Source organism: Schistocerca nitens, chromosome 4, assembly GCF_023898315.1.
Source record: "Schistocerca nitens isolate TAMUIC-IGC-003100 chromosome 4, iqSchNite1.1, whole genome shotgun sequence".
Classification (NCBI taxonomy): domain Eukaryota; kingdom Metazoa; phylum Arthropoda; class Insecta; order Orthoptera; family Acrididae; genus Schistocerca; species Schistocerca nitens.
The window spans coordinates 134,601,895-134,627,240 of record NC_064617.1 but is presented as its reverse complement, the minus strand read 5'-3'; the positions used below and the strand labels follow the sequence as shown (position 1 = coordinate 134,627,240).

Genomic DNA, 25,346 nt, shown 5'->3' with positions numbered 1-25,346 from the left:
AGAAACTTGTTTATCAATGAGTGAACCGGTATTAAGTGAATGAATGTTACAATTCATGGGATTAAGAAGCCCTTGGGAATCTGCGTTGCTGGTTCTCTCAATGTTCTGGGTGATATGCAAGATCTCTCGTCATATTTTGGTATTTGTTTTAATAAACAAAACAATTATTCAATAGTGGTAAACAATTATTCAATAGTGGTATAAGAAATTTGTTCTATTCTACATTTCAACAATATAAAGAACCTGATTCCAACAGAAAATTGAGCTCTATAGCGGCCAGAAAAATTATCCTTACTTTAAAGAACATAATGAACTTTTACTTAAGCATGAAAAAATGTTCACGTTACCCTGTTCAGAGTGTTACCAAGAAATTAAAAAGTCACATGTTTAGATTGATGATTGATAGTGCACACTCGTATGTGGCTCCTGCAGTTTATTATTTAATAAGAAACACATTGTATAGGGACAGCACAGAAAAACTGGTTTCCAGGATACATATTCCAAACACAACAAGAAATGAAAGAACATGTTCCTCCCCCCCCCCCCTCTCTCTCTCTCACACACACACACACACACACACACACACACACACACACACACCAAACTCAGGGCGAGGAGGGAGGGACAGAGCAAGCGAAGGACAGACAGATGAAAAGACAATAAGAAGGGAGATTAGAAAATGAGAAGGAAGGGAGAGGATAGGTCAGTGAGAGAGAGGGGTGGGGAGGTGACAAACAGAGCAGGGGTGGGAGGGGGCAGGGGAGATGGCGAGAGGGGGAAGTGCAGAAGGGTTGACTGCAAAAGGGGGGAGGGAGATGGCGGGAAGGGGAGAGAGAGGAGGGCAAAGTGCGGAGGGGCAGAGGGAAAAAGGGGGAAAGAAGGCAGAGGGCAAACGGGGCGAGAGAGGCAGAGGGCAAACGGGGCGAGGGAGGCAGAGGGCAAAAGTTAGGAACGCAAGTTCAAGGTCAGCTTGTGTGAAATTCAGGAGTAAACAATAAATAACTTTCATTACTATCTTCTGAGAAATAAATGGCAACATCACAGTTTGTCACATTTCCTGCCTATTACCTGACTGCTCTTTTAACCAATATATTTTATTCAAGTTTGTGTATATCATTCTTGGAGAAGGCAAATAGCTGCAGCTAATCATTGACAGAAATTTAATTAATAATCCATATTTCACTGGCATTTAATGTTGCATTAACCTTCATCATCTCCACGTGCTTGCCATACATAAAATGCTAATGATATTGGAAGACTACTTTAATATTGTTCCTAGATTAGAATGACAACATCCATGTCACAAATTACATCTCTTCACACTCCCTGGCTCTTCAAGATTGCCAGGCCACATTTTCAGTCAATATGTAACTATGTACAGATTATTGAACTTAAAATATTTCTACACAGTTCTCACTTTTGAAAGTGTTAACAATGAGCATCCATTATTACCTTCAAATGCCATCATTAATTTAAATGTAAGCTTGCATTTTTACAACTTGGTCTCTGCACTTGCTTTTGGCAAGTGACAGTAAAGCAATATGTCATATCAGATTATATATGAGAAATAAAACATAAACACTACTTCAGTTTCGTAAGACTGTAAAACATATGATTATTTAAACTGAATATTTCAACAAATGTATAACTTAATATGAAAAATTTTAGTTGCATCATGAAAATCCAATTATCTGGGAATGCACTGTATATTCTGATAGCTCTACAGGTTTCAGTTGTGATGAATACAAATATCTGTATTGACAAGACCCTGAAAAGAAACTGGTATTACACAGAAGAAAAAAAAAGAAAACAAACATGTAAGTAACTTGACATGTTACTGAGTAACTGGAAGTGTAACAAAATACCATTGGAGGGGAACAGGTGGGAATAATCACAAACAAAAGAAAAAACAATCAACAGTTTAATTACAACAAAACAAAGAAAAATATCTTATGTCTGACTACTGCCAGCTCTGACAAAACAAATATCTCACAGCTTTGTACATGCAAAGTTAATTAATCTACGCATTTATAAGTAACTGTGCTTGATGACCTGCAGAGAATATAAAAAAGGGGAGATAAAAAAATTAGGTTATCTTGTGAAAATGGATGACAATCGAGTGTTTTTAGTGTACAATTATTACAGAAGATTGACTCTTGTGTCAACATCATAACATTTTTGGAGGCAAATATTACTGTTTGAGAAGTAACAAATAATAGACTTTCAAATATAATTCTACAGCACAATAATACTTTGGAAGAAAAATATATTAGCAAGTGTTCCATAGTAAGTCACAGTTTATAAGTATTATTACTGGAATTGGATCAACACTGTATCTTTTATTTAAGTTTTGAACAGATAGAGAGAAAACGTTTCATCTTCAAACTCAGCTGCAAATACAGTCACTAAAAGTCCTCTAATAAATATTTTAAAAATTTAATCGCACACTGTTAACAAAATCTTCGAATGGCTAACGCAGTGTCCCATTTTCATTCACTAGCACTTTCCGCTAGTTCTATCTTCTGTGCACTTACTTGGATCCATTACATACTCATTTACAAATCAGATCTTCACATCTACCTACTCATCATCAGTTTCACCACCGTCACTTGAATAATCCTGTATTGGAGTTGGACGAACGAATGGTGCATTTGCTACCTGTCTGAAACACAATTTGTAACTTGCTTAATTGATACCGACAATGTATAACTCAACAATTAAAAGCTACATTACAACCTAAAATCTCAAACACATAAGGAAACTACACAAGCAAAGGAAGTAGCTCGATAAGGAGAAAGTAAGGAATGTACAAAAAATAATGAAAATATTACATGTACAGTTACAGATAACTGTTCTTTTTATTGCGTCTGTGAATTGGGCACAAAGAGGGAGAAAATAATACTGGTACACAGTGTAGCCTCCAATTACTGTTAGGTGGCATGCAGAACACTAATGTAGATGTAAATATTGAGTAAAGGCACACTAAGACATTCTTACAGATATTATATGAGTTTACAAACTTTAACAAGTCAGTCATAATGGATGCCAGAAGCTACGTTTCTAAAAGCACGTAAACTTTCAACATTCCTTCTTCCGTTGTCTCTCACCTATGGGAAACACTTAAGTGAAGACACTGGCATCCATATTCAATGGCTCGCCACAGTATCAAAATTTTTCTGTAATTGTTACTATTTCAGACCAATAAGTATGATGTGGAACAATCAAGCAATAGTGAGATTAGTAAGTAATATAACAACTGGGAGAAGCTGGTTGGACTGCGTATGGAAGCATTTATCATCTTCCATTGTATCCTATTTAGTGCAGCATTTAATATATCCATATCAAAGTTTAACCTGTTTGTTGAAGATTCTAGATAATTCCCAACAATGGCCGAAACACACAGTTGAACCCCTTGTAGCATTTATTGGCCATACCAGTTAAAAATGAAAAATACTGTCATGAATACCGATTGCAAAAGACTAATAGAATGATATTGCATAATATTTGCATTAGGTCTTCAATGTTGTTGTCAATTCAATGCCACATCATGAGCTCTTCCTCAAAATAGAGTCTGCAAAAACAATCTATTGTTTACTGGCTCTGAAAGTTTTTGTAACTAGAAATCCACAGAGCAGCCAAATATAGTCCAGCCTGCTACAAGAAGTGGCCAACAAGTACCCCAGTTCATCCTGAGAATGAACCGAGTGCCCACTGTATGTGTATGGATGATTAGGAAGCTTCTGGGGTAAGAGGCTCTAGTACAAGTAAGTTGTGTGGAAACAGTTGTTCTTGTAGACCCAGCTAATTAAATATGACGATGATATTTTATCTCTACAGAAGAAATCTTGTTAGACAGTAAGGCTATTTATGAAATCATGTCAACACTACTTATTTTGGTTTCATTACTGACCCAGACCAGTGTCAAATAATTTCACTTATCTTGTGACAAAACTGTTATATTGACAAACCTAAATTCTAACAATTTTTGCCTCATTTAAAAAGTGTTACTGAGGTAGTGATAAATGGTTACAATAGGCCACAGCTTCCAATGTATAACTAATATTTGGATACACAGGGTGATTCCATGATGATACAAACTTTCAGAGAGAAAGGCTAAATATATCAATCTGAGGTAAGCAACCCTGGTTCGGAAACGTCCAAGTCTAAAGTTCTAAGTGAAAATTGTTCTGTTAACTCTGACAGTAGATCTCTTCTACTGCAAGGTCTTTGCTTTCCACATTTTGGGAAAAACAAGAAAAAATGTCCAGTAAACATGGCCTCTAATGAGCATACATTAAGAGCTAGGAGCACTACATCTTTGATACCGTGAAACACATCTCTCTCTTACCGAACATTTATTTACTACATTTAATGCTCAGATTAGCTTTTCTCAGCTTCGTTCACATAACTTCACTCGATAGGAATCTTCCATTTACATCATTTCCACTGTTCCTCTCCACCCCTGTCATCCTCAAATTTTTGACATTTTCCCCACTTCTCATTTTTGTTAATTTTTAAAAAATTTTTTTTCTTCCTCATATTTTGAGGATTCTCAGCCTACTCTCCTTTGCATTTATGATATTTACAATCTTATTTGCTCCTTCCTTTTTTTCCTGTGGTGGTGGTGGTGGTGTTGGTGGTGGAGGAGGAGTAGTTTAAGAGATTAAGGTGCTCAAAAACATAACTACTTGTATCTTCTCCTTAGCAAAGAACAATCATCATCATTAAAATGTTGAAAACTGGAGCACTGATACAAGAAGGAACAAAACAATATTAGAGTCAAACCTCATGTTGGCAGAAAGTTAGAGACTAAGCACAAGTTTGTACAGGACAAAAATGAGGAAAGGAATCAGCCATCTCCTTTTCAAAGCAACTATCTGGCAATTAGCCATAAGGTAAGTTTACGCGGCAGCCTTGCTATTCTCACATCACTGCATTGCCCAGCATTGATAAAACAATCTCATTAAGTCTTGCTGGCACATTTAACCTGCAATACTGCTGTTTGCTGTGCTGTGCACTTTGATCAACACCAGGTGGTGGTATCAACCTAATTGTGTATTCATCAGCAACCACTGCCAGCCATCCTGATTGTGGCCATTAATGCTGCCCTTCTTTGTATATGTTGAATATCCCCTACTATCCCAATTTGGTACGGCTCCTACACAGCAATTTTCAAGGATGCATCACATGAGTGACTTGGAAACAATCTCATTTGTATACTGACTGAATTCCCAGTATCCCAACAATGAACTGAAATCCAACACCATGCACAGTCGGCTGTGTTCCTTGAGCTGAGAAGATCATTTCAAGAGTTGGAATTGCGAATGACAATTTTCAACAGGCACTTATTTCAGGTGTTTTTGACCCAGTTTGGAAGGGGGGGGGGGGATCACAGAAACAATGAAATACATAAATTGCTAAGTTTCATAAACTAGTAGTAAGAGATCTAGGAATATATTACAGCCTAATCACACTAAACCTAAAAGAATAAAAAAGATAGAAATAGATTAAAACTGTGTGCCCGACCGAGACTCGAACTCGGGACCTTTGCCTTTCGTGGGAAGTGCTCTATCATTTGAGCTACCGAAGCACGACTCACGCCCGGTCCTCACAGCTTTACTTCTGCCAGTATCTCGTCTCCTACCTTCTCCTTGGCAGGAGAGCTTCTGTAAAGTTTGGAAGGTAGGAGACGAGATACTGGCAGAAGTAAAGCTGTGAGGACCGGGCGTGAGTCGTGCTTCGGTAGCTCAGATGGTAGACCACTTGCCCACAAAAGGCAACGGTCCCGAGTTCGAGTCTCGGTCGGGCACACAGTTTTAATCTGCCAGGAAGTTTCATATCAGCGCACACTCTGCTGCAGAGTGAAAATCTCATTCTGGAGACAAAATTAGTTTGATTACTCCACACTCAAAAGCATTTAAGCAATAATTTTTCCTGAGCTCTGTATGTCAACAGAACAGGAAGCAACTGTAATATATGGCAGAAAGCTAAGTACCCTCTGCAATGCACATCACAGTGGTTTGTACGCTGTGGATGTGGGTGTAGTTTTAGACAGCAAGGCTACTGTGATCTTGAAGCGGTCAATCACATCTGGACTTGTTTCCCTCCTGAGTAAATGCACAACTCATTGGCTCATGTACAAGATGGTTTTAAAAGTATCTGCAGTTGAGCCTAGAACTTCCATTTTAATCTTCAAGTATTAAGATCTTAATGAACCATACACTTCACATAAAGCAGGTATGATTGTGCAAATGCCTTACATTATTACAGCAGACATTCTCTGTCCTCTTATTGCCTGTACCTGCAAGTGTCAATGGATGCTTTGTACCTACAGGCCTGTACCCTAAATCCTTTTACATGCAGCAAATACGTAAATCTTTCATGAAATGAGAAATGCGAAAACAATATAGGTCAATTGAGAGTAGATTTACATTTCGAGCAGGAAGGTTATAACATGGGCCAAAGGATAGAACAGTTTTATATAGCTTACCAAGAAAAACTTTTAACCAATGCTATTTTCTAATTATTTTACTTCAACTTGTAACTGATATGCAAGGTATTTTCTGTTGTTACTGTATATGTGTTAATAAGGTACATAAACTTATAACTACCTTGACCATATGACAATCCTCTTAGAACTCTCAATGTTTCTTGATGATAGTATCCACAAAACACATGTTTATAAAATACTAATATAGAAATTTTCACACTGTATATGTGGACAAGGAAAAGAAAATCCCAGATTGGACCCAAATAAATATACTCTTTCACAGGTGAAAATACGCTTTCTTGAGTGTAAATATACTATACACCCAGCATGAAAGTACATTTTTTTCTGTGTTAGGTGGCAATATAGTTTCCCCTCAGAGTTGTAAAACTTATCAATCCTTTGAATGGTAAAGATTTTTTACAATAGTGTAGAACTTCCTGGCACTTTAGGAGATGAAACCCATTGAAAAACATGGCTTGGAAAGATCTTTGATGCGCAATAATATGTACACTGCATATTTTTGTATTACAAAAGTATGAATACATTATTATTAAGTAGTGTGAACACATGAATAGGAAAAGTTAATGGCTTAAATTAACATACAGGGTGTTTCAAAAATGACCGGTATATTTGAAACGGCAATAAAAACTAAACGAGCAGCGATAGAAATACACTGTTTGTTGCAATATGCTTGGGACAACAGTACATTTTCAGGCAGACAAACTTTCGAAATTACAGTAGTTACAATTTTCAACAACAGATGGTGCTGCAAGTGATGTGAAAGATATAGAAGACAACGCAGTCTGTGGGTGCGCCATTCTGTACGTCGTCTTTCTGCTGTAAGCGTGTGCTGTTCACAACGTGCACGTGTGCTGTAGACAACATGGTTTATTCCTTAGAACAGAGGATTTTTCTGGTGTTGGAATTCCACCGCCTAGAACACAGTGTTGTTGCAACAAGACGAAGTTTTCAACGGAGGTTTAATGTAACCAAAGGACCGAAAAGCGATACAATAAAGGATCTGTTTGAAAAATTTCAACGGACTGGGAACGTGACGGATGAACGTGCTGGAAAGGTAGGGGGACCGCGTACGACAACCACAGAGGGCAACACGCAGCTAGTGCAGCAGGTGATCCAACAGCGGCCTCGGGTTTCCGTTCGCCGTGTTGCAGCTGTGGTCCAAATGACGCCAACGTCCACGTATCGTCTCATGCGCCAGAGTTTACACATCTATCCATACAAAATTCAAATGCGGCAACCCCTCAGCGCCGCTACCATTGCTGCACGAGAGACATTCGCTAACGATATAGTGCACAGGATTGATGACGGCGATATGCATGTGGGCAGCATTTGGTTTACTGACGAAGCTTATTTTTACCTGGACGGCTTCGTCAATAAACAGAACTGGCGCATATGGGGAACAAAAAAGCCCCATGTTGCAGTCCCATCGTCCCTGCATCCTCAAAAAGTACTGGTCTGGGCCGCCATGTCTTCCAAAGGAATCATTGGCCCATTTTTCAGATCCGAAACGATTACTGCATCACGCTATCTGGACATTCTTCGTGAATTTGTGGCGGTACAAACTGCCTTAGACGACACTGCGAACACCTCGTGGTTTATGCAAGATGGTGCCCGGCCACATCGCACGACCGACGTCTTTAATTTCCTCAATGAATATTTCGATGATCATGTGATTGCTTTGGGCTATCCGAAACATACAGGAGGCGGCGTGGATTGGCCTCCCTATTTGCCAGACATGAACCCCTGTGACTTCTTTCTGTGAGGACACTTGAAAGACCAGGTGTACCGCCAGAATCCAGAAACAATTGAACAGCTGAAGCAGTACATCTCATCTGCATGTGAAGCCATTCCGCCAGACACGTTGTCAAAGGTTTCGGGCAATTTCATTCAGAGACTACGCCATATTATTGCTACGCATGGTGGATATGTGGAAAATATCATACTATAGAGTTTCCCAGACTGCAGCGCCATCTGTTGTTGAAAATTGTAACTACTGTAATTTCGAAAGTTTGTCTGCCTGAAAATGTACTGTTGTCCCAAGCATATTGCAACAAACGGTGTATTTCTATCGCTGCTCGTTTAGTTTTTATTGCCGTTTCAAATATACCGGTCATTTTTGAAACACCCTGTACATACAGCATAGTTACAAGAAAAGCTATGCTTTCACATATAATATTGGTCTTTTTTTAGTGTGTGTTACCCTTTAAGATATATCAAACACAAATATGCCACTAAAATTTTAAATAATGGGATAAATGGTTATTAGTTTTGGCCCAAAATTTTTCTAAGTGACTGGTCCTAAAAGTGTTAAGTTTTGAATGACAAACACACTGTGATTTAAGAAAATCATCATACATTCTCACATGTAACATAATTCATCTAATGTAAAAGGAAATTTATGTTGCAAGTAACACTTCTCAAAATATTTTCTTGTGACCTGTTGCAAATGTAAATAGTTGTGATGTCACTCTCAGTGAAAGCAGTTTGTTGTTACAAAGAATTGCATCGTCTCTGTTCTAAAGCCTGTGACACATTTCGCTATCTGCAGGCCCTTGTGTGTGCATCGTGTTTTGTAGCTGTAAATGGAACATTTTCTTTGCAACTAAAGTTTTATTTTGGTGTTATTACCTCAAGTATGTTTTAATACTGCAATACATTATTCTGCAGTAGCAGACTACTGCAAAGTATCAGTTCTTACCGGTCAAAATTACAAAAATTTAACTGGAAACTGAAACAATGAAAAATTCTTCAATTCTAAAAAATTCCGAGATTATTCCCAGATGAAAAAAAAAATTCCAGATTTCCTGGTTGTCTCGGAGTGTATACGCCCTGAATTTTACAATTGTTAGGGGCTTTGAAAATGCTGATTTTTTTTTGTGGGTCATAAGCTACACATATTAGATCTTCAGGAAACCAGATACCTCATTCAAACAGGGTTATTCTACAAACTGATCACATAAAACACATGACAATTGACACTAAATTTCATGAGTATTCCACTTTCTTTCGACACATATTTCAGTAACATACGTCACTGCATAAATAATTAACCTATCCAGTGCACTCTAACCATACACTAACAGACACCTGGTGCTAGTTTTAAATCTAAGCCCATATCATAATGTTCATATTAGAATAATCATGGAAAGAGCTTCACCTTTTACCTAAAAAATGTGAACAATTGTTGAATGTATTTTAAATTCATCTGAATCCTTGTCTGACTGTTTAAGTGCAACTGAAAAATTTGCTAGATTATTACAACCAGTGGATTCGTTTGTAAATAATGTTCTGCTCTAGTCATGATTTTCTTTTATTTATGTTTTACATGACACATTTCAGGAAATGATTCCCATTTTCAACTATGTATTTCTTTGTACTATGCTATTTTTTCATAATGTTTTCGATGTGCGAGATTCTGCTTTGTTTTGTTGTTTAGTGCAATATATAAAAAATGTGATATTTTTAGTTAGTTATCGGTTTTTATTTGAAATTTGGAAGAACTTGTACTTATGGTTTTCTTATGGTCCTTTTGTGCAGTCTCACACATGTCAAACATCACTCACAACTTTCAGTGCTCAGTGTTGAGTGATGTTTAACATGCGTGAGACTCTGCACAAATATACCATAAGGAAACTGTAAATACAAGTTCTTCCAAATTTCGCCACTAACTACAAATAAAAACTGATAACCAACTAAAAATGTCGTGTTTTTTATATACTGCAGTAAAGTCAACAAAATAAAGTAGAACATCACACTTCAAAAACTTTACGAATAAGTGGCACAGTACATAGAAACACACACTTGAAAATGGGAACCATTTCCCGAAATGTGTCATGTAAAATACAAATAAAAGAAAATTGTGACTGGTAGCAGAAAGTTATTTCTAAAGAAACCTATTTTATCAGTCGCAGGCATTAAAAAAAAATTATAATGGACAAAATTAGTTTGCTGCAACCAGCTGCCAGCTCTTGTGTGCTGAACATTATTTTATATCAAATGGAAAATTCAACTCTTTTTCTACTTTTAAATTTATCTAATGGCAGTTCAAGGATTTTGACCGCTGATGGTAAGAACTAGTTAGCCATCTCCTTGTAATTACACAATATGTTATGTTTCAGAAGTGCAGGGAGTACTTTAACTACATTAAATTAGACATTAAGAACATTCTTGTCTAAAAGAGAAAAGAAGATATGTTTCTGCTAAATAGCAGTATACAAGGTGAACACAAAAGATCTTTACACTTTCAAAAGTTTTGTACAAATGAAGCAGTATAACTTATTCGCTTCAAACCTTACCCTGTTTATAGTGTGTCTTTGGAAGGTTCTTCCTTCTTTTTTTTTTTTTTTTTTTTTTTTTTACATAAAAAGACATATGACCATAATTCTATAATTCTTTTGTTGCAGGCTCCCACCACCAGAGAGTGCTAGTGTAGAAAAACTACCCACAAGAGAAGAGCCGACGTGACCTTCAGTTATCACAAAGCAGTCTCCATTAATGCCTGGTACAAATAGTCTGAAGAAAGGGTTGCATTTGCAAATTAAAAGGTCACGGTTGGCCTCCGACAACTGAGCAAAATGTTGATCACATTTAGGCAAGATTCCAGAGAAACCTGCTGAAATCAACATGGCAATGAAGTCTCACACTTCAGATCCCACAAACAACCCTTTCTAAAATCCAGCATAAATGCTTGCGCATGAAACTGTACAAACTGTAGTTGGTCCAGGCACTCACTTCAGGAAATTACAACTCCTACACAGAGATATTGGCAAGGATATACAATGAGGAAGATTCACACAATTGTAGCTTTCAGCCATAAAGGCCTTGGCCAGCAGTAGACACACACGTACATACATACGCGCACACGCACGCGCACACACGCACGCACACACGAACACACACACACGCACGCACACACGAACACACACACACGCACGAACACACGAACACACACACGCACGCACGCACGCACACACGTCTGTCTCAGAGAACTGAAACCACACTGTGAGTAGCAGCACCAGTTCATGATGGGAGTGGCGACTGGGTGGGGGTAAGGAGGCGGCTGGGGCAGGGAGGGGGAGGGATAGTATGGTGGGAGTGGGGGACAGTGAAGTGTTGCAGTTTAGACGGAGGGCATGAAAGAAGGTGCGGTGGGGGGAGGGGGGATGTAGCGGAAAGGAGAGAAATAACAAGAAATTAAAAGATTGTGTGTGGCGGTGAAATGACTGCTGTGTAGTGCTGGAATGGGGACAGGGAGGGGGATGGATGGGTGAGGACAGCGATTAACAAAGGTTGAGGCCAGGAGGGTTAAGGGAACATAGAATGTATTGCAGGGAAAGTTCCCACCTGCGCCATTCAGAAAAGCTGGTGTTGGTGGGAAGGATGCATATGGCACAGGATATGAAGCAATCATTGAGATGAGGGATATCATGTTTGGCAGCGTGTTCAGCAACAGGGTTGTCCACTTGTTTTTTGGCCACAGTTTCTCGGTGGCCATTCATGCAGACAGACAGCATGTTGGTTGTCATGCCTTCATAGAATGCAGCACAGTGGTTGCAGCTTAGCTTGTAAATCACATGACTGGTTTCACAGGTAGCCCTGTTGCGCCTACTGCAACTCAGCATCTCCGCTATGTGGTGAGTAGCAACTTTCCTTCTCTGGTATTGTTACATTCCATCCTGGATCTTCAATTGTTTGATATACAAGGAAGTCACATAAAAGAAGTTACTTTTTAATGACAAAGCAACATTTCACACTAATGGTAAAGGCAATAGGCACAATGTCTGTTTTGAGGGGACAGAAAACACCCATTTCTCCTCTGAACATGAACAAGATTTGCCAAAGTTCAAAGTGTTCTGCACAGTGTCGAGGCAGAACATTTATGGCCCCTTCTTTTTAAGGAGAAAACTGTCACAGGTATTTGCTACTGTGAAATGTTTTCTTTGTAGCTCCTGTTTCAATTTCAAGATGACATAACTACTGCATCTTGCAACAAGATGATGCATCTCCTCATTTCCACTTGGCTGTCCAGGAACACCAAAAGATACATCTGCCTGGATGATCTGGCCATGCAGGTCTGCCGGCCACCTTGTTATTTTTTAATGGTGTATATGAAAGACAAATTGATTGTTCCGCCCTCACCACAGCTACGGTTGTGAATTGCAGTTGAGGTAGGGTACATCACCACCAAGATGTACAAGCTTTGTGAAGAGTATGATCATCATCTCTATGTTTGTAGAGTGATTCACGGAGCACATATCACGAAACTGTAAACTTGTGACCAAGGTGTGTATGCAAGAAAGTGCTCCTCCTCCAGCATTATGTAAAAGTGCATGAACTGGGCTTTGAATTGGTTTGTCGTCCACCTTATTCAACAAACTTAGCTCCAAGTGACTCCTTGCTGTCCCCTAACTTGTAAAGTTGACTTGCTGGGAAGAAATTTTCATCAAATGAGGAAGTGATAGTTGCAGGCAATGACTATTTTGTGGAGCCTGACAGAACCTATTTTTCTGATGGGATGAAAAAGCTGGAGGATCATTGGGCCAAATGTATATCCCTCAAAGGGGACTACGAGGTGCGACAATAAAGTAATGAGACTGATGTGAAAAACAAAAATGTTGCTTACTGTTTTAGTCAAGTTTAGTGTTGTCTCCTTCACAGTGGTTCCCTTCTGATTGCACACACTTTCTCCAGCACCTCTGCCATTGATGGTAACATTTCTGGAACTCATCTTCTGTAATATCCTCCAAGACCCTCATCACAGCTTTTTGGACATCTTGTGTTTTTTAGAAAATGGTGTCCATTGATCGCCGTTTTGACTCTTGGAAATAGATAAAAGTCGCATGGAGCAATATCTGGTGAATAAGGTGGCTGTGGTAGTACTGAAATTTGATATGAGGTTAAAAAAATTGCTGTACTGGCAGAGCAGTATGGGATGGCACCTTATCGTGATGCAAAATCCAATTATCAGCAATGTTGCCACGGAAACGAAGAACTCTTTTTACGAAGTCTTTCTAAAATTTCTTTGTAGTAATGTTGGTTAACTGTTTGTCCAGGAGGCACCCACTCTTTATGATTAATTCCCTTGGAATCAAAGCAGCACACAAGCATGCATTTCACTTTTGACTTTGACATGCGAGCTTTTTTTGGTCTGGGTGATACCTCTCTGAGCACCATTGCTAACTTTGGCGTTTTGTCTCCGGTTTGTACTGAAAAACCAACTTTCATCACCAGTGATAACATGGCTCAACAATTCTGGTTGATTTCCGTTTACTCTAACAGATCAGCTGCCACATTTTTCTGTGTTTCTCCCTGTTGTGCCGTGAGATTTTTGGGGGCCATTATTGCACAAATCTTTCTCATACCAAGATCTTCTGTTATTATTAGACGAACAGTTTCTCGATTGATGTTCAGTTCTTCTGCAATCATTTTCACGGATAATCTTGGATCAGATCGTACGAGATCACGCACCCTGGTCAAGTTGACATCCATCCGTAAAGTTGATGTTGTCCACTGCGGTCTTTTTCTTCAACATTCGTTCTGCCTTCACTAAACATTTTATGCCAGCGAAAAACTTGAGCTCTTGACATAACCTTCTTAAGCTTATCATAAGTTGTCGTTGCTTTTTCACCCAATTTAATGCAAAAAGAATGGCATACTGTTGCACAATATTATGCAGTTCCATTTCCGTGATGAGAGACACAAACATGTGTTAACTTATTACATCACAACTCACGACTGAGCAGTTGCATCGATGTGCCACTTTGACTAGAAGCAGCTTATAGACCAAGGTCAAAGATATTGTGCCTACACAAGCCTGCAGGGTTGCCACATGCTGCAAAGTAAATCAGTCTCATTGCTTTATTATCACACCTTGCCTGTCACGAAATAAGGTGAGTTGTTTATGAAACAAAAATCTTTTCTTGCTTTTTACCAGACTTACCAAACCATTCTCGTGTATCCCCATTTTTAAATGCATCTGTTGTAAAGTCAAAGACACATGACAAATCATTTGTAAATACATTACGACCTTACCTTTATTACATTTCTGCGTGTGTCCGCCTGTGCAGTGGGAGGAGGGGGGAGGGCAGGGTGCAGCTTGTTCAACTCACTGAAGTTACACCTAGACTTGTCCTATAACATGGAAGTATTACAGTTACAATGATCCATGCTACTTACACTAATCTTCGATAATGGTTCAGCCATTCTTCTAACATTTGAGCTACTAAAAGTGGCCGTTTATGGAGATGCTGCTGTGCCACCATAATTCCTCCTTCTGTATGGCAGACATCCATCCACTGTCGCAAGATTGCATCTTCATGACCCACCTGTTACATGCAAAGGGAAAATAAGAATTCTTTCAGAAAAAAAATACATTACAAAGTTTAGACTGTCTATGCTTAAAATAAATATTACAGAATTAGAGACAACAAACAAAAAAATTATTTCATATAAAGACAAGCCTAAAAATGTGCACATTTCAGCTGCTGTTCAGAAGTTGGTAACAAATCTATGTTTAAAACTGCCTCGAGAATAAGACGAAGAGATCATCAAAAATTATTAAAACATTACAAAAAAAATCCTAGCATTCAGGATTATTAGTTCCTTTTTTGGGGGAGGAGGAGGAGGGGGGGGGCACAGGTTGCAAAAGATTGAGCGGAAGGCCAGCGTATTCAGGCCACAGGATGATAGGGCAAGGCTGGACAAAGATGCAGTGACACCACCTCCTTCATATTTGCCTATCTTCATCCTCATTACAAGTTAGTCTCCCCCCCCCCCCCCCCCCCCATACTGGGGTCTGAGTGACATGTACTTCAATTTTAACCTTCCACAACTTATGCTCCTCTCCCCCAAAGTAGGACCTAATAGTTCCAAAATCTAGAATACTGTCTTGTATATACAATAATTTATTAAATCTAGATTGCCTAATAACCACAATGTTCACGTTACTAGTTCTGGCAATTTATAGCTATCTTACAATGTGATTAATCCACTAACAGCTTTGTCATGATGTATACACTCAATAAATAAAATGTCAATTACACAACATGCCATCACACAGTAATAAGAGAAATTGCGTACAGCCACCACAAGTGGCTATAAGTGTTGCTATCTGCGCTGTTTAGCCAATTTCTTGTTTCTTTCATTTCCATTTCTCTCTCTTTCATGTTGCATGTTGCTGTTGTCGTCTTCATTTGAAAGACTGGTTTGATGCAGCTCTCCAAACTATCCTATGCAAGCCTCTTCATCTCCAAAAAACTGCATCCCACATTCATTTGGACCAGCTGTACCTGCCTCTTTGTCTCCCTCTGCAATTTTTAACTCACTTCCCCCCCCCCACCCCCACCCCCATTTCACCCCAATACTAAAACTGACAAATCAACAGATCTCTTCTTTTAGTCAGGTTATGGCACACATTTCTTGTCTCCCCAATTCTATTCAATACCTCCTCTTTAGTTAAGAAGTCCACCAATTTAATCAAAAGTATTCTTCTGCAGAACCGCATTTCAAAAGCTTCTATTCTGTTATCGTCTGAAAACCTCATTCACATTTCACTCCCATACAAGGCTACACTCCTGACAAATGCCATCAGGAAAGACTTCCTAATACCAAAATTTATTTTTTATGTTCAAAAATTCTCTTCTTCATGTTTTAATTTGACTACATTTCACTATCCTTGTTTTACTTTTGTTGATGTACATCTTATATCCTTTTGTTGATGTGCATCTTATATCTTCCTTTCAAAACACTGTGCATTCTGTTAAGCTGCTCCTCCAAGTCCTTTGCATCTCAGACAGAATTGCTATGTCAATGCCAAATCTAAAGTTTTTATTTCTTCTCCCTGAAATCTGATTCCTTATCTGAATTTTTCTTTGGTTTCCTTTAATATTTGCTGAATGTACAGATTGAATAACGTCACCGACAGGCTACAACCCTGCCTCACTCCCTTCTCAACCACTGCTTCCCTGTCATGCCCTTTGACTCCTGTAACTGCCATCTGGTTTTTATAAAAGTTGTAAATAACTTTCTGCTCCCTCTATTTTATTCCCGCTTCCTTCAGAACTGCAAAGAGTTTAACTCGTCCATACTGTCAAAAGCTTTCTCCAAGTCCACAAATGCTAAAAATGTAGGTTCTCCTTTACTGATTTATTTATTTCTTTAGTCGACCTATCTCCTAAGGCCGCGTCCTATGTAAGTGACAGGACCGACAGCATGCTGACAGCTTCAGACAACAAAATACCACCGCAGATATGGTTACGGAAGTGTCCTACATGGGTGACATCCACAGCACTGCCTGTCCTCTGCTACAACTAACGACATTTGAATTCAAATGTGTATGAATCTTGTCGCTGGAGCATGTGTGACAGTGAGAGTGACCACTACAAGTCTTCTCAGCAAAGCAGCGGAGCAGATGCACTGGCAGCTAAGGAATACTCATCTGGTTCTAAGAAATCTATTCAGTGAAAAAATTTGATTCTTCTGCATCTTAAAGCTTAATATCTTTGCTTGATAAAGGTCTGAATTCATTTTTGTTATTTGTCATAGCTACTGTGCTGCATGAAACTGTGTACATGGCTGTACAAAATTTTTAAGAGTCTGCAGACATAAAATCACATTGCTTAGATTTTCTGTATAGTTCATTTTAGGCCATACATTATTGTGTATGAAATGTAACCAATATACCTAAATTATTTCCAGAATGAGATTTTCACTCTGCAGCGGAGTGTGCGCTGATATGAAACTTCCTGGCAGATTAAAACAGTGTGCCCGACCGAGACTCGAACTCGGGACCTTTGCCTTTAGCGGGCAAGTGCTCTACCAACTGAGCTACCGAAGCACGACTCACGCCCGGTACTCACAGCTTTATTTCTGCCAGTACCTCGTCTCCTACCTTCCAAACTTTACAGAAGCTCTCCTGCGAACCTTGCAGAACTAGCACTCCTGAAAGAAAGGATATTGCGGAGACATGGCTTAGCCACAGCCTGGGGGATGTTTCCAGAATGAGATTTTCACTCTGCAGCGGAGTGTGCGCTGATATGAAACTTCCTGGCAGATTAAAACTGTGTGCCCGACCGAGACTCGAACTCGGGACCTTTGCCTTTGAAAGGCCTTTGAAAGGCAAAGGTCCCGAGATCGTGTCTCGGTCGGGCACACAGTTTTAATCTGCCAGGAAGTTTCATATCAGCACACACTCCGCTGCAGAGTGAAAATCTCATCCTGGAAACATCCCCCAGGCTGTGGCTAAGCCATGTCTCCGCAATATCCTTTCTTTCAGGAGTGCTAGTTCTGCAAGGTTCGCAGGAGAGCTTCTGTAAAGTTTGGAAGGTAGGAGACGAGGTACTGGCAGAAATAAAGCTGTGAGTACCGGGCGCGAGTCGTGCTTCGGTAGCTCAGTTGGTAGAGCACTTGCCCGCGAATGGCAAAGGTCCCGAGTTCGAGTCTCGGTCGGGCACACAGTTTTAATCTGCCAGGAAGTTTCATACCTAAATTGTATTTAAAGTTGTGAAAGGAATGATATCTCTTTTCATTCTTGAAGTACTGTTTGTTATATCCATCCAAGAGTCACTCGCGGCATGTCCGAACCCTTTCTTGTGCATTGGGAATGAAGTGGTCGTAAAAACAGTTTATCTCAAACGGTTCAAGATATCAAAACGACATTTTTTGGAAATAAAAGCACACAGAAACGACTATTTTATTGCAGAATAACACTAGACACGTTTTTGTCATGTGTGGGCAGAGTGAAAACAAGACTCACTATAAATTACACAATGAGATTTTGTCTCAATTTTCAGAGCCAAACAAAGAGAAAGAGAGAGAGAGAGAGAGAGAGAGAGAGAGAGAGGCAAATGGGGTATCAAAGTTACCAGCATGAGGTCTAGTTTTGGATGAAAATATTTAATGGCTTGAAAGTAATCAGGGTAATTATGGAAAATTTAATTACTGAGTTAAAGAAAATTTGAAATATTTCACAAGAAGCAGATGTAACCTATGTAAACGAAGTGTCAAAAAGGCTTCAGTCTAATCAAGTACCAAAGTTACGATTTTCAAGAACAGAAGAAGGTAGGAAGGCAAGTGAGGTATCAGTAAGATCGTTCTTTCTGAATAAAACTTGTGAAATTACTTGTGTAAAAGAAATAAATAGACTAGAGAAACATTATAAGTGCCTTTGAATGATGCTCGAAATCATGAACAGAAAATGAGGAGCATCAAATGTTTCTTTACATTTTTTGTTTCATATTTTTAGACAAATAATTTCACAAAATGTTTGACTTCCTTTTCAAAAGATTTTTTATGCTTTACTTATACAGACTATTCAGATTAACTGAAACACTTGGCCTTAACACTGAGTGCTGATGAACTGATGACATGCGTGGAAAAACAGTGCAACTTTCAAAAGTAAAACCTTAGATATAAGTGTTGTCATCTTTTGCTGGGTACGGAAACTATCAAAATTGACATTGGTCTCACCCCTAAGTGAGACCAATGTCAGTTTTGATAGTTCGCGTACCCACTAAAAAATGGAACACTTTAAGGGTTAGCCTTCATGTCTTCCATTAAGTTCGCAACAATTTCATGGTTGTTCTTTGTATTTTATCAGGAATTTAATGCTTATGATATACTGGGATAAGTGTGTAAAGATCAAGTACTTCGGCAAGACCTTAAAAATATACTTTTGATGCAGTGTAAACAGTATATGTATAATTGTAGCTGAGTCAGTTAAAATATAAGAAGTAGCCGGGACCGAACTCAGTCCTTCTGTCAGCTGCAATTGCAAACAGAGGATGCTACCACTACAACACAGCTAGCTCTCTGGTGCCAAACTCATTCTTTTCCATTTACGGTACACAGCCATTCTTTCGCATTTATTGGCTATTAAAAGTTCTTGATCATGAAAAAACATTCATCTTTAATTTATTGATGAGATAGTCAAATGCTCCTCTGCTCATTCATGTGTATTCAAAGAATCTGTTTGGTGGTCTTTGTAGTTGATGATTCCTTTTCGCTTTATTTTCCTAAATAAAGTTAATTTTGTGGCTTTACTCTCGAGCTACAGTATTCTAGTTTATTTTATAGAAACAACTGGTTGGCTCTAAGTAGCCATCTTGTAGAGGGAGATGGTCACTCACATGCAGGACATCTGAGTTTATCACCTGATGTTGCTCCTTGTTGTTGGATTGTCGCATATCCAGATGTCGCTCACTGTTGATCACTTCTGATGCTTATGCAGGACACAGCCTTAGACATTTCATAGGGTTGGTATTGCCTCACATGCTCCTAAATTTCTCTGTAATCCAAACTTATCTTCCCCAAGGTTGGCTTCTACCAGCTTTTTCTTTCTTTTGCAAATAATTGATGTCAGTATTCTGCAAATATTACTTGTTAAACTTAGCGTTCACTAATATTCAAATCTGTCACCATCTGCTTGTTTAAGAATTTGAATTATTACATTCTTCTTGAAGCCTGAGGGTATTTTGTCTGCGTCTTGAAGCCTGGGGGTATTTCGCCTGTGTCATACGTCATGTACACCAGTTGAAATAGTTTTGCCATCAGCAAACAGCTGATTCTTTAAAGAATCAAATTCTCACATATAAAACAGCTTCAAACATTTGGTTACTTTACAAATGAGTTAATGTTTTTAAATGTTTGATGTTAAGAATGTAAGTGAGAAAAAGTTTACAACAGATTTGAAATTGTGTTTAAAGTTTGTTGAAAGTTGTGAACTGCTCTCACTATGAAACTCTGGATGAATATAACCTGGGTGATTTGTGCTCCATTTTAAGCAAAAGGAGATTTTAACATGCATCTGAATGTCTATGGCATCATGTTTCCTGAACTGTGTGTTGTATAATAACATAATTTTGCAGGTACATTTAGTGGTGTATGTGGATACTGTCTGCAAACTTTTGTGAATAGAGTCAGTAGTAAAGATGTAATAAATTGAAAGGTCATGTCTCATACTGAAGTCATATTGTACAAAAAGTGAAAAGGTAGCAAGTGATAAGCTTTCTTCAATTCATCATATCGTGGGGGTGTGTCAGTAAGAAAACATTTCACATATGTTTGAAATTATGTGTGAAGTTTGTTGGAAGTTGGTCAGTGCTCTTACTCTCAAATACTGAGTGAAGATCTGTACATGCCAGTTACACTGTCTCAAGACAAAAACACAGTTTACCACTGCAATTCTTGCCTTACTGTATTACACTACTCCTGTACTGTATTACACTACTCCTAACGAGTAGATTAGGATAGAATTTTAAATTCTTAAATTCTGTCAAGAATTACGTGAAACATTGAAAATCAAATTTTTGTTGCCACTCTAAGCCATTAGATAGGCATGCTGCAACTGGTACCAGGTTCTGGGTTCCAGGATAGTCACTTAGTAATAGCTCTCACTAGGATTTCAAAAGTTCTGACAATGTTGTCTATTCAAGGGGCTTTGTTTCCACTTAAGCCTTTCACTGTTCTGTCAAATTCTTCTTGCAGTTCCATAGATCGCACCTCACCTACTCCCTTTCTATAATATCGATTTCAAAGTTCATTTTCATTTTATAGTACTCTATATATTCCTTCCACCTTTCAGTTTTTTCTTCTTTGTGCAAAACTGGTTTTCCATCTGAGCTCCCATACAGCTGCTCCTCTTTTCTCCAAATCTCTCTTTGTATTTTCCTACAGGTAGTATCTATTTTTATCCTACTTATAGAAGCTTCTACAGACTTTCCTTTGTTCTCTAGCCATTCTTGCTCAGCCATTTTGCACTTTCCAACATTCATTTTTAATGTCAGTATTCCCTTTCACAAGTTCCTCCACTTTTAGTTTTTCATCCTGCCATCATTTAAATTCATTATCTGCTATGATAGCCAAGAATTTCTACTAGGCCTTATTTTATCTGTCTGGTCTTCTGCCGCCTACAGTATTTCATCTCTTAAAATAACACATCTGTATTCTATTGTATACCTTTTCCCTGCTACAGTCAATCATGTTTAAATCTTTCAACCTATCTTCTTAACTTCCTAACTCTTCCTTTTTTTTTTTTGCATATTCTTCATGTTTAATTTACAGTGCATAACAAATGAATTATGGTTAGTCTATACATCTGACCCTGAAAATCTGGTTCCGAAATGCCTGTCCTACCATTATAAAATCAATCTGAAACTTCGTAGTGCCCCAGGTATCTTCCACATACACAACCTCCTTTTATGATTCTTAAACAAAGTATTAGCGATAATTAACTTATGCTCTGTGCAAAATTCTACAAGGAATGTTCATCTTTGATTATTTTTCCCCAGTCCACATCCTCCTCCTATTTTCCCTTTTCTATAATCAAATTCTGGTCCTCCATCATAATTTTTTTCTTTCTTAACTATTTAAATAATTTATTTTATCTCAATATACATTATTTAAATCTCTTGAACATCTGCAAAGCTAGCTTGCATTTAAGCTTGTACCACTGTGATAGTGTTGGCTTTGTGTCTATCTCGGCTATAATACTGTTTTCACTGTATTGTTCATTCATAGTAGATTACTTGCATTCCTATTTTCTTATTTATTATTAGATATACTCCTGCATTACCCCTATTTGCTTATGTAATTATAGCCTTGCACACAGCTGACTAGAAGTCGTCGTCATGCTGCCACTGAACTTCACTAATTCTCACTGTATCTAATGTTAACTTACCAATTTACCTGTTTAAATTCTCTAATTACCTTATCGATTAAGGGGTCAACATTATTCCACACACTGATCTGGTGATACCAGTTTTGTTTTTCCTGATGATGATGGTACCCTCCTGAGCAGTCCCCACCCAAAGATCTGAATGGGGCACTGTTTTATGTCCATAATATTTTACTTGAGAAGAACCATCATTATTTAGTCACAAAACACAGCTGCCGATCCTCAAGAAAAATACCGTATTTACTCGAATCTAAGCCGCACTTTTTCCCCAGTTTTTGTAATCCAAAAAACCGCCTGCGGCTTAGAATCGAGAGCAAAGCAAGCAGAAGTTCTGAAAAATGTTGGTAGGTGCCGCCACAACTTCTGCCTTCGAATATATGTAGCGCAACACAGGCATGCTTTGCAGGCACGAAGATAAATACTGGCCCCAAAATCTCTGCGCCAGTAAAAAAAAAAAAGAGAGAGAGAGAGAGAGAGAGAGGAGAAGAAGAAGAAGAAGAAGAAGAAGAAAAGGTGGTAGACGAGCTTTTTTCTCCGCGCCGTGTTTCGACCGCTGCATTTTCATATATTATCCAACAAAGTAAATACAAATTCCGCATTGTTCGTCTTCAAATGTAGCAGCATTTCAATGTACTACGAAAATCCACTGGCAAGACTGACTGGGATGTTTGTCAATCAAAATGGCCAACTCTACGTTCTGAATTTTTTTCCTACCTGTGAGAAGAGATGGTTGCTAACAGGAACCGCAATGAATTGTGAATCACATGCAGTATTCTCTTCACCGTAAGAATAATACGAATATAAACATTTTGCCATGTATTGTTTGATTTTTGCTGTTATCTCATTTAAATCCTGTCTGCCTAATAAACTACGAAACTAGAGTGAGACAACAGCAAACGCGGAAGAATATACATACCATGTCGTGTTTATATTCGCATTATTCTTATGCCTAATAGTGATACAGTCAGAAATGAAGCGAGGCAATTGACTAGATTTTTAAATCTAAGATGACTAGATGACTAATTTCTGTGCAGAATGTAATGTACTAAAGAGGCGCCTGCAAAGATTTTCAAATTGAGAAAATTTTTTGCTAAACTCTTGTTCAGAACATCATCTATCATACGCAGTCTATTATTTCGTTCTTGTTGATCATTATCAAAGAAAGCAGCAGCGTAAGTAACAACAAATAGCAGTCTCTTGCCATTGTTTCGCTAATGAGACGATTCCTCTCTCTCTCTCCCCTTTTTTTAAAATTGTAGGCGGCGGCAGCGCGCACTAAAGCAAGCCATGCTTGTAAACACTTATCAGAATGCGACAAACAATGGATGACACAGTACAATAAGGCATTTTCAGCTTAGAGTGACGTAAACACCTATAAGAAAGAGAACAGCACTTATCAGATCAAAGTAAAATAAGCAATGAATTCAAACGAGACGAAGCACATGAAAAAGGAAGCGTACCCGTATAAATACGGACGGAGCGCCTGAAGCATAGCAATAGCTACCTGGTAAAGCTTAACTGCTAAGCTTACGACTCGAACCAAACTACTGTAGCTCTGTCGTCATTCATTCGACCTAAATTGTGTCTCATATTACAAGAGATCAACTTTGTTTCGATTTGGAGGTGCGGCCATAAACTTTTCCCTCCCCTTGAATTTCGAGTCTCAAATTTCAGGTGCGGCTTAGATTCGGGATAATTTTTTTTCCTTGATTTCGAGTCATTTTTCAGGTGGGGCTTAGATTCGAGTAAATACGGTAACAGCGGCAGCCCATTCTTTACGGAGTGCTGCACTGAGGAGAGGTATTGATGTCGATCAGTGAGGCCTGGCATGAAGTCGGTATTCCAAAACATCCCAAAAGTGTTCCACAGGATTCAAATCAGGACTCTGAGCAGGCCAGTCCATTATAGGGATGTTATTGTCATGTAACCACTACACCATAGGCCGTGCATTATGAACAGGTGGTCGATCATATTGAAATTTGCAATTGCCATCCCAGAACTGCTCTTCAACAGTGGGAAGCAAGAAGGTGCTTAAAACGTCAATGTAGGCCTGTGCTGTGATAGTGCCATGGAAAACAACAAGGTGTGCAAGCCCCCTTCATGAAAAACATGACCACTCCATAACACCACCACCTCCCAATTTTACTGTTGGCACTACACATGCTGGCAGACGACTTTCACCTGGCATTCGCCACACCCACATCCTGCCATCAGATCGCCACATTGTGTACCATGATTTGTCACTCCACATAACATTTTTCCACAGTGCAATCGTCAGATGTTTACACTCCTTACACCAAGCAAGGCATCATTTGGCATTTACCGGCATGATGTGTGGCTTATGAGCAGCTGCTCGACCATGAAATCCCAGTTTTCTCACCTCCCGCCTAACTTTCATAGTACTTGCAGTGGGTCTGATGCAGTTTGGCATTACTGTGTGATGGTCTGGATATAGGTCTACCTATTACACATTATGACCCTCCTCAAATGTGAGCAGTCTCTGTCAGTCAACAGACAAGGTCAGCCTGTATGCTTTTGTGCTGTCTGTGTCCCTTCGTGTTTCCACTTCACTATCCCACTGGAAACAATGGACCTATGGATGTTTAGGAGTGTGGACATCTCGCATACAGACGTATGACACAAGTGACACCCAATCACCTAACCTCGTTCGAAGTCAGTGAGTTCCACAGAGCACTCCATTCTGCTCTCTCATGATGTCTAATGACTACTGAGGTCATTGATATTGAGTACCTGGCAGTAGGTGGCACCACAATGCACCAAATACGAAAAACATATGCTTTTGGGGTGTCCAGATACTTTTGATCACATAAGTGTATGTTTGTACATACAGGACGACTATCTGTATCACTGAGGCACACAAGCCACCCCACTATGGCAAGGTCTGTGATTATGGTGGGTGGTAGGTGCACTTATATGCAAAATTTCCCTCTTGGTAACCTGCTCAACTACATGGTCCACAAGTTCATTTTCCAAAATCCCGAAACGACTTGTGGTTTAGGGAACACAATGGTACTCCTGGTGCTTTGGAGGTTAAAATAAAGGTTGTGCACAGTTGAAACCAAGATCTGAAAGTAGCACTCATTTACGCAAAACAAACTACTCAATAAAATTGCCACATATCAAGAAGCTATTGTATGTTTACCT

The 25,346-nt window shown here is 38.9% G+C and overlaps 1 protein-coding gene across 2 annotated transcripts in view; it reads right to left on the bottom strand.

Annotated features, from left to right (window-relative positions):
- Nucleotides 1-1,788: 1,788 nt before the first annotated feature.
- The window catches only part of LOC126253394 (ubiquitin thioesterase trabid), a 119,642-nt gene continuing 96,084 nt past the window's right edge, over nt 1,789-25,346 (bottom strand). The window contains exons 8-9 of one of the 2 annotated variants that reach the window (XM_049954695.1): nt 14,687-14,835; nt 1,789-2,658 (exon numbers count right to left, since the gene is read on the bottom strand). In XM_049954695.1, coding sequence (XP_049810652.1) covers nt 2,655-2,658; nt 14,687-14,835 — 153 coding nt within the window. In that variant the 3' untranslated portion in view covers nt 1,789-2,654. Of the gene's footprint in view, nt 2,663-14,686; nt 14,836-25,346 lie in introns of both variants that reach the window. The other variant, XM_049954694.1, reaches the window with a different exon arrangement.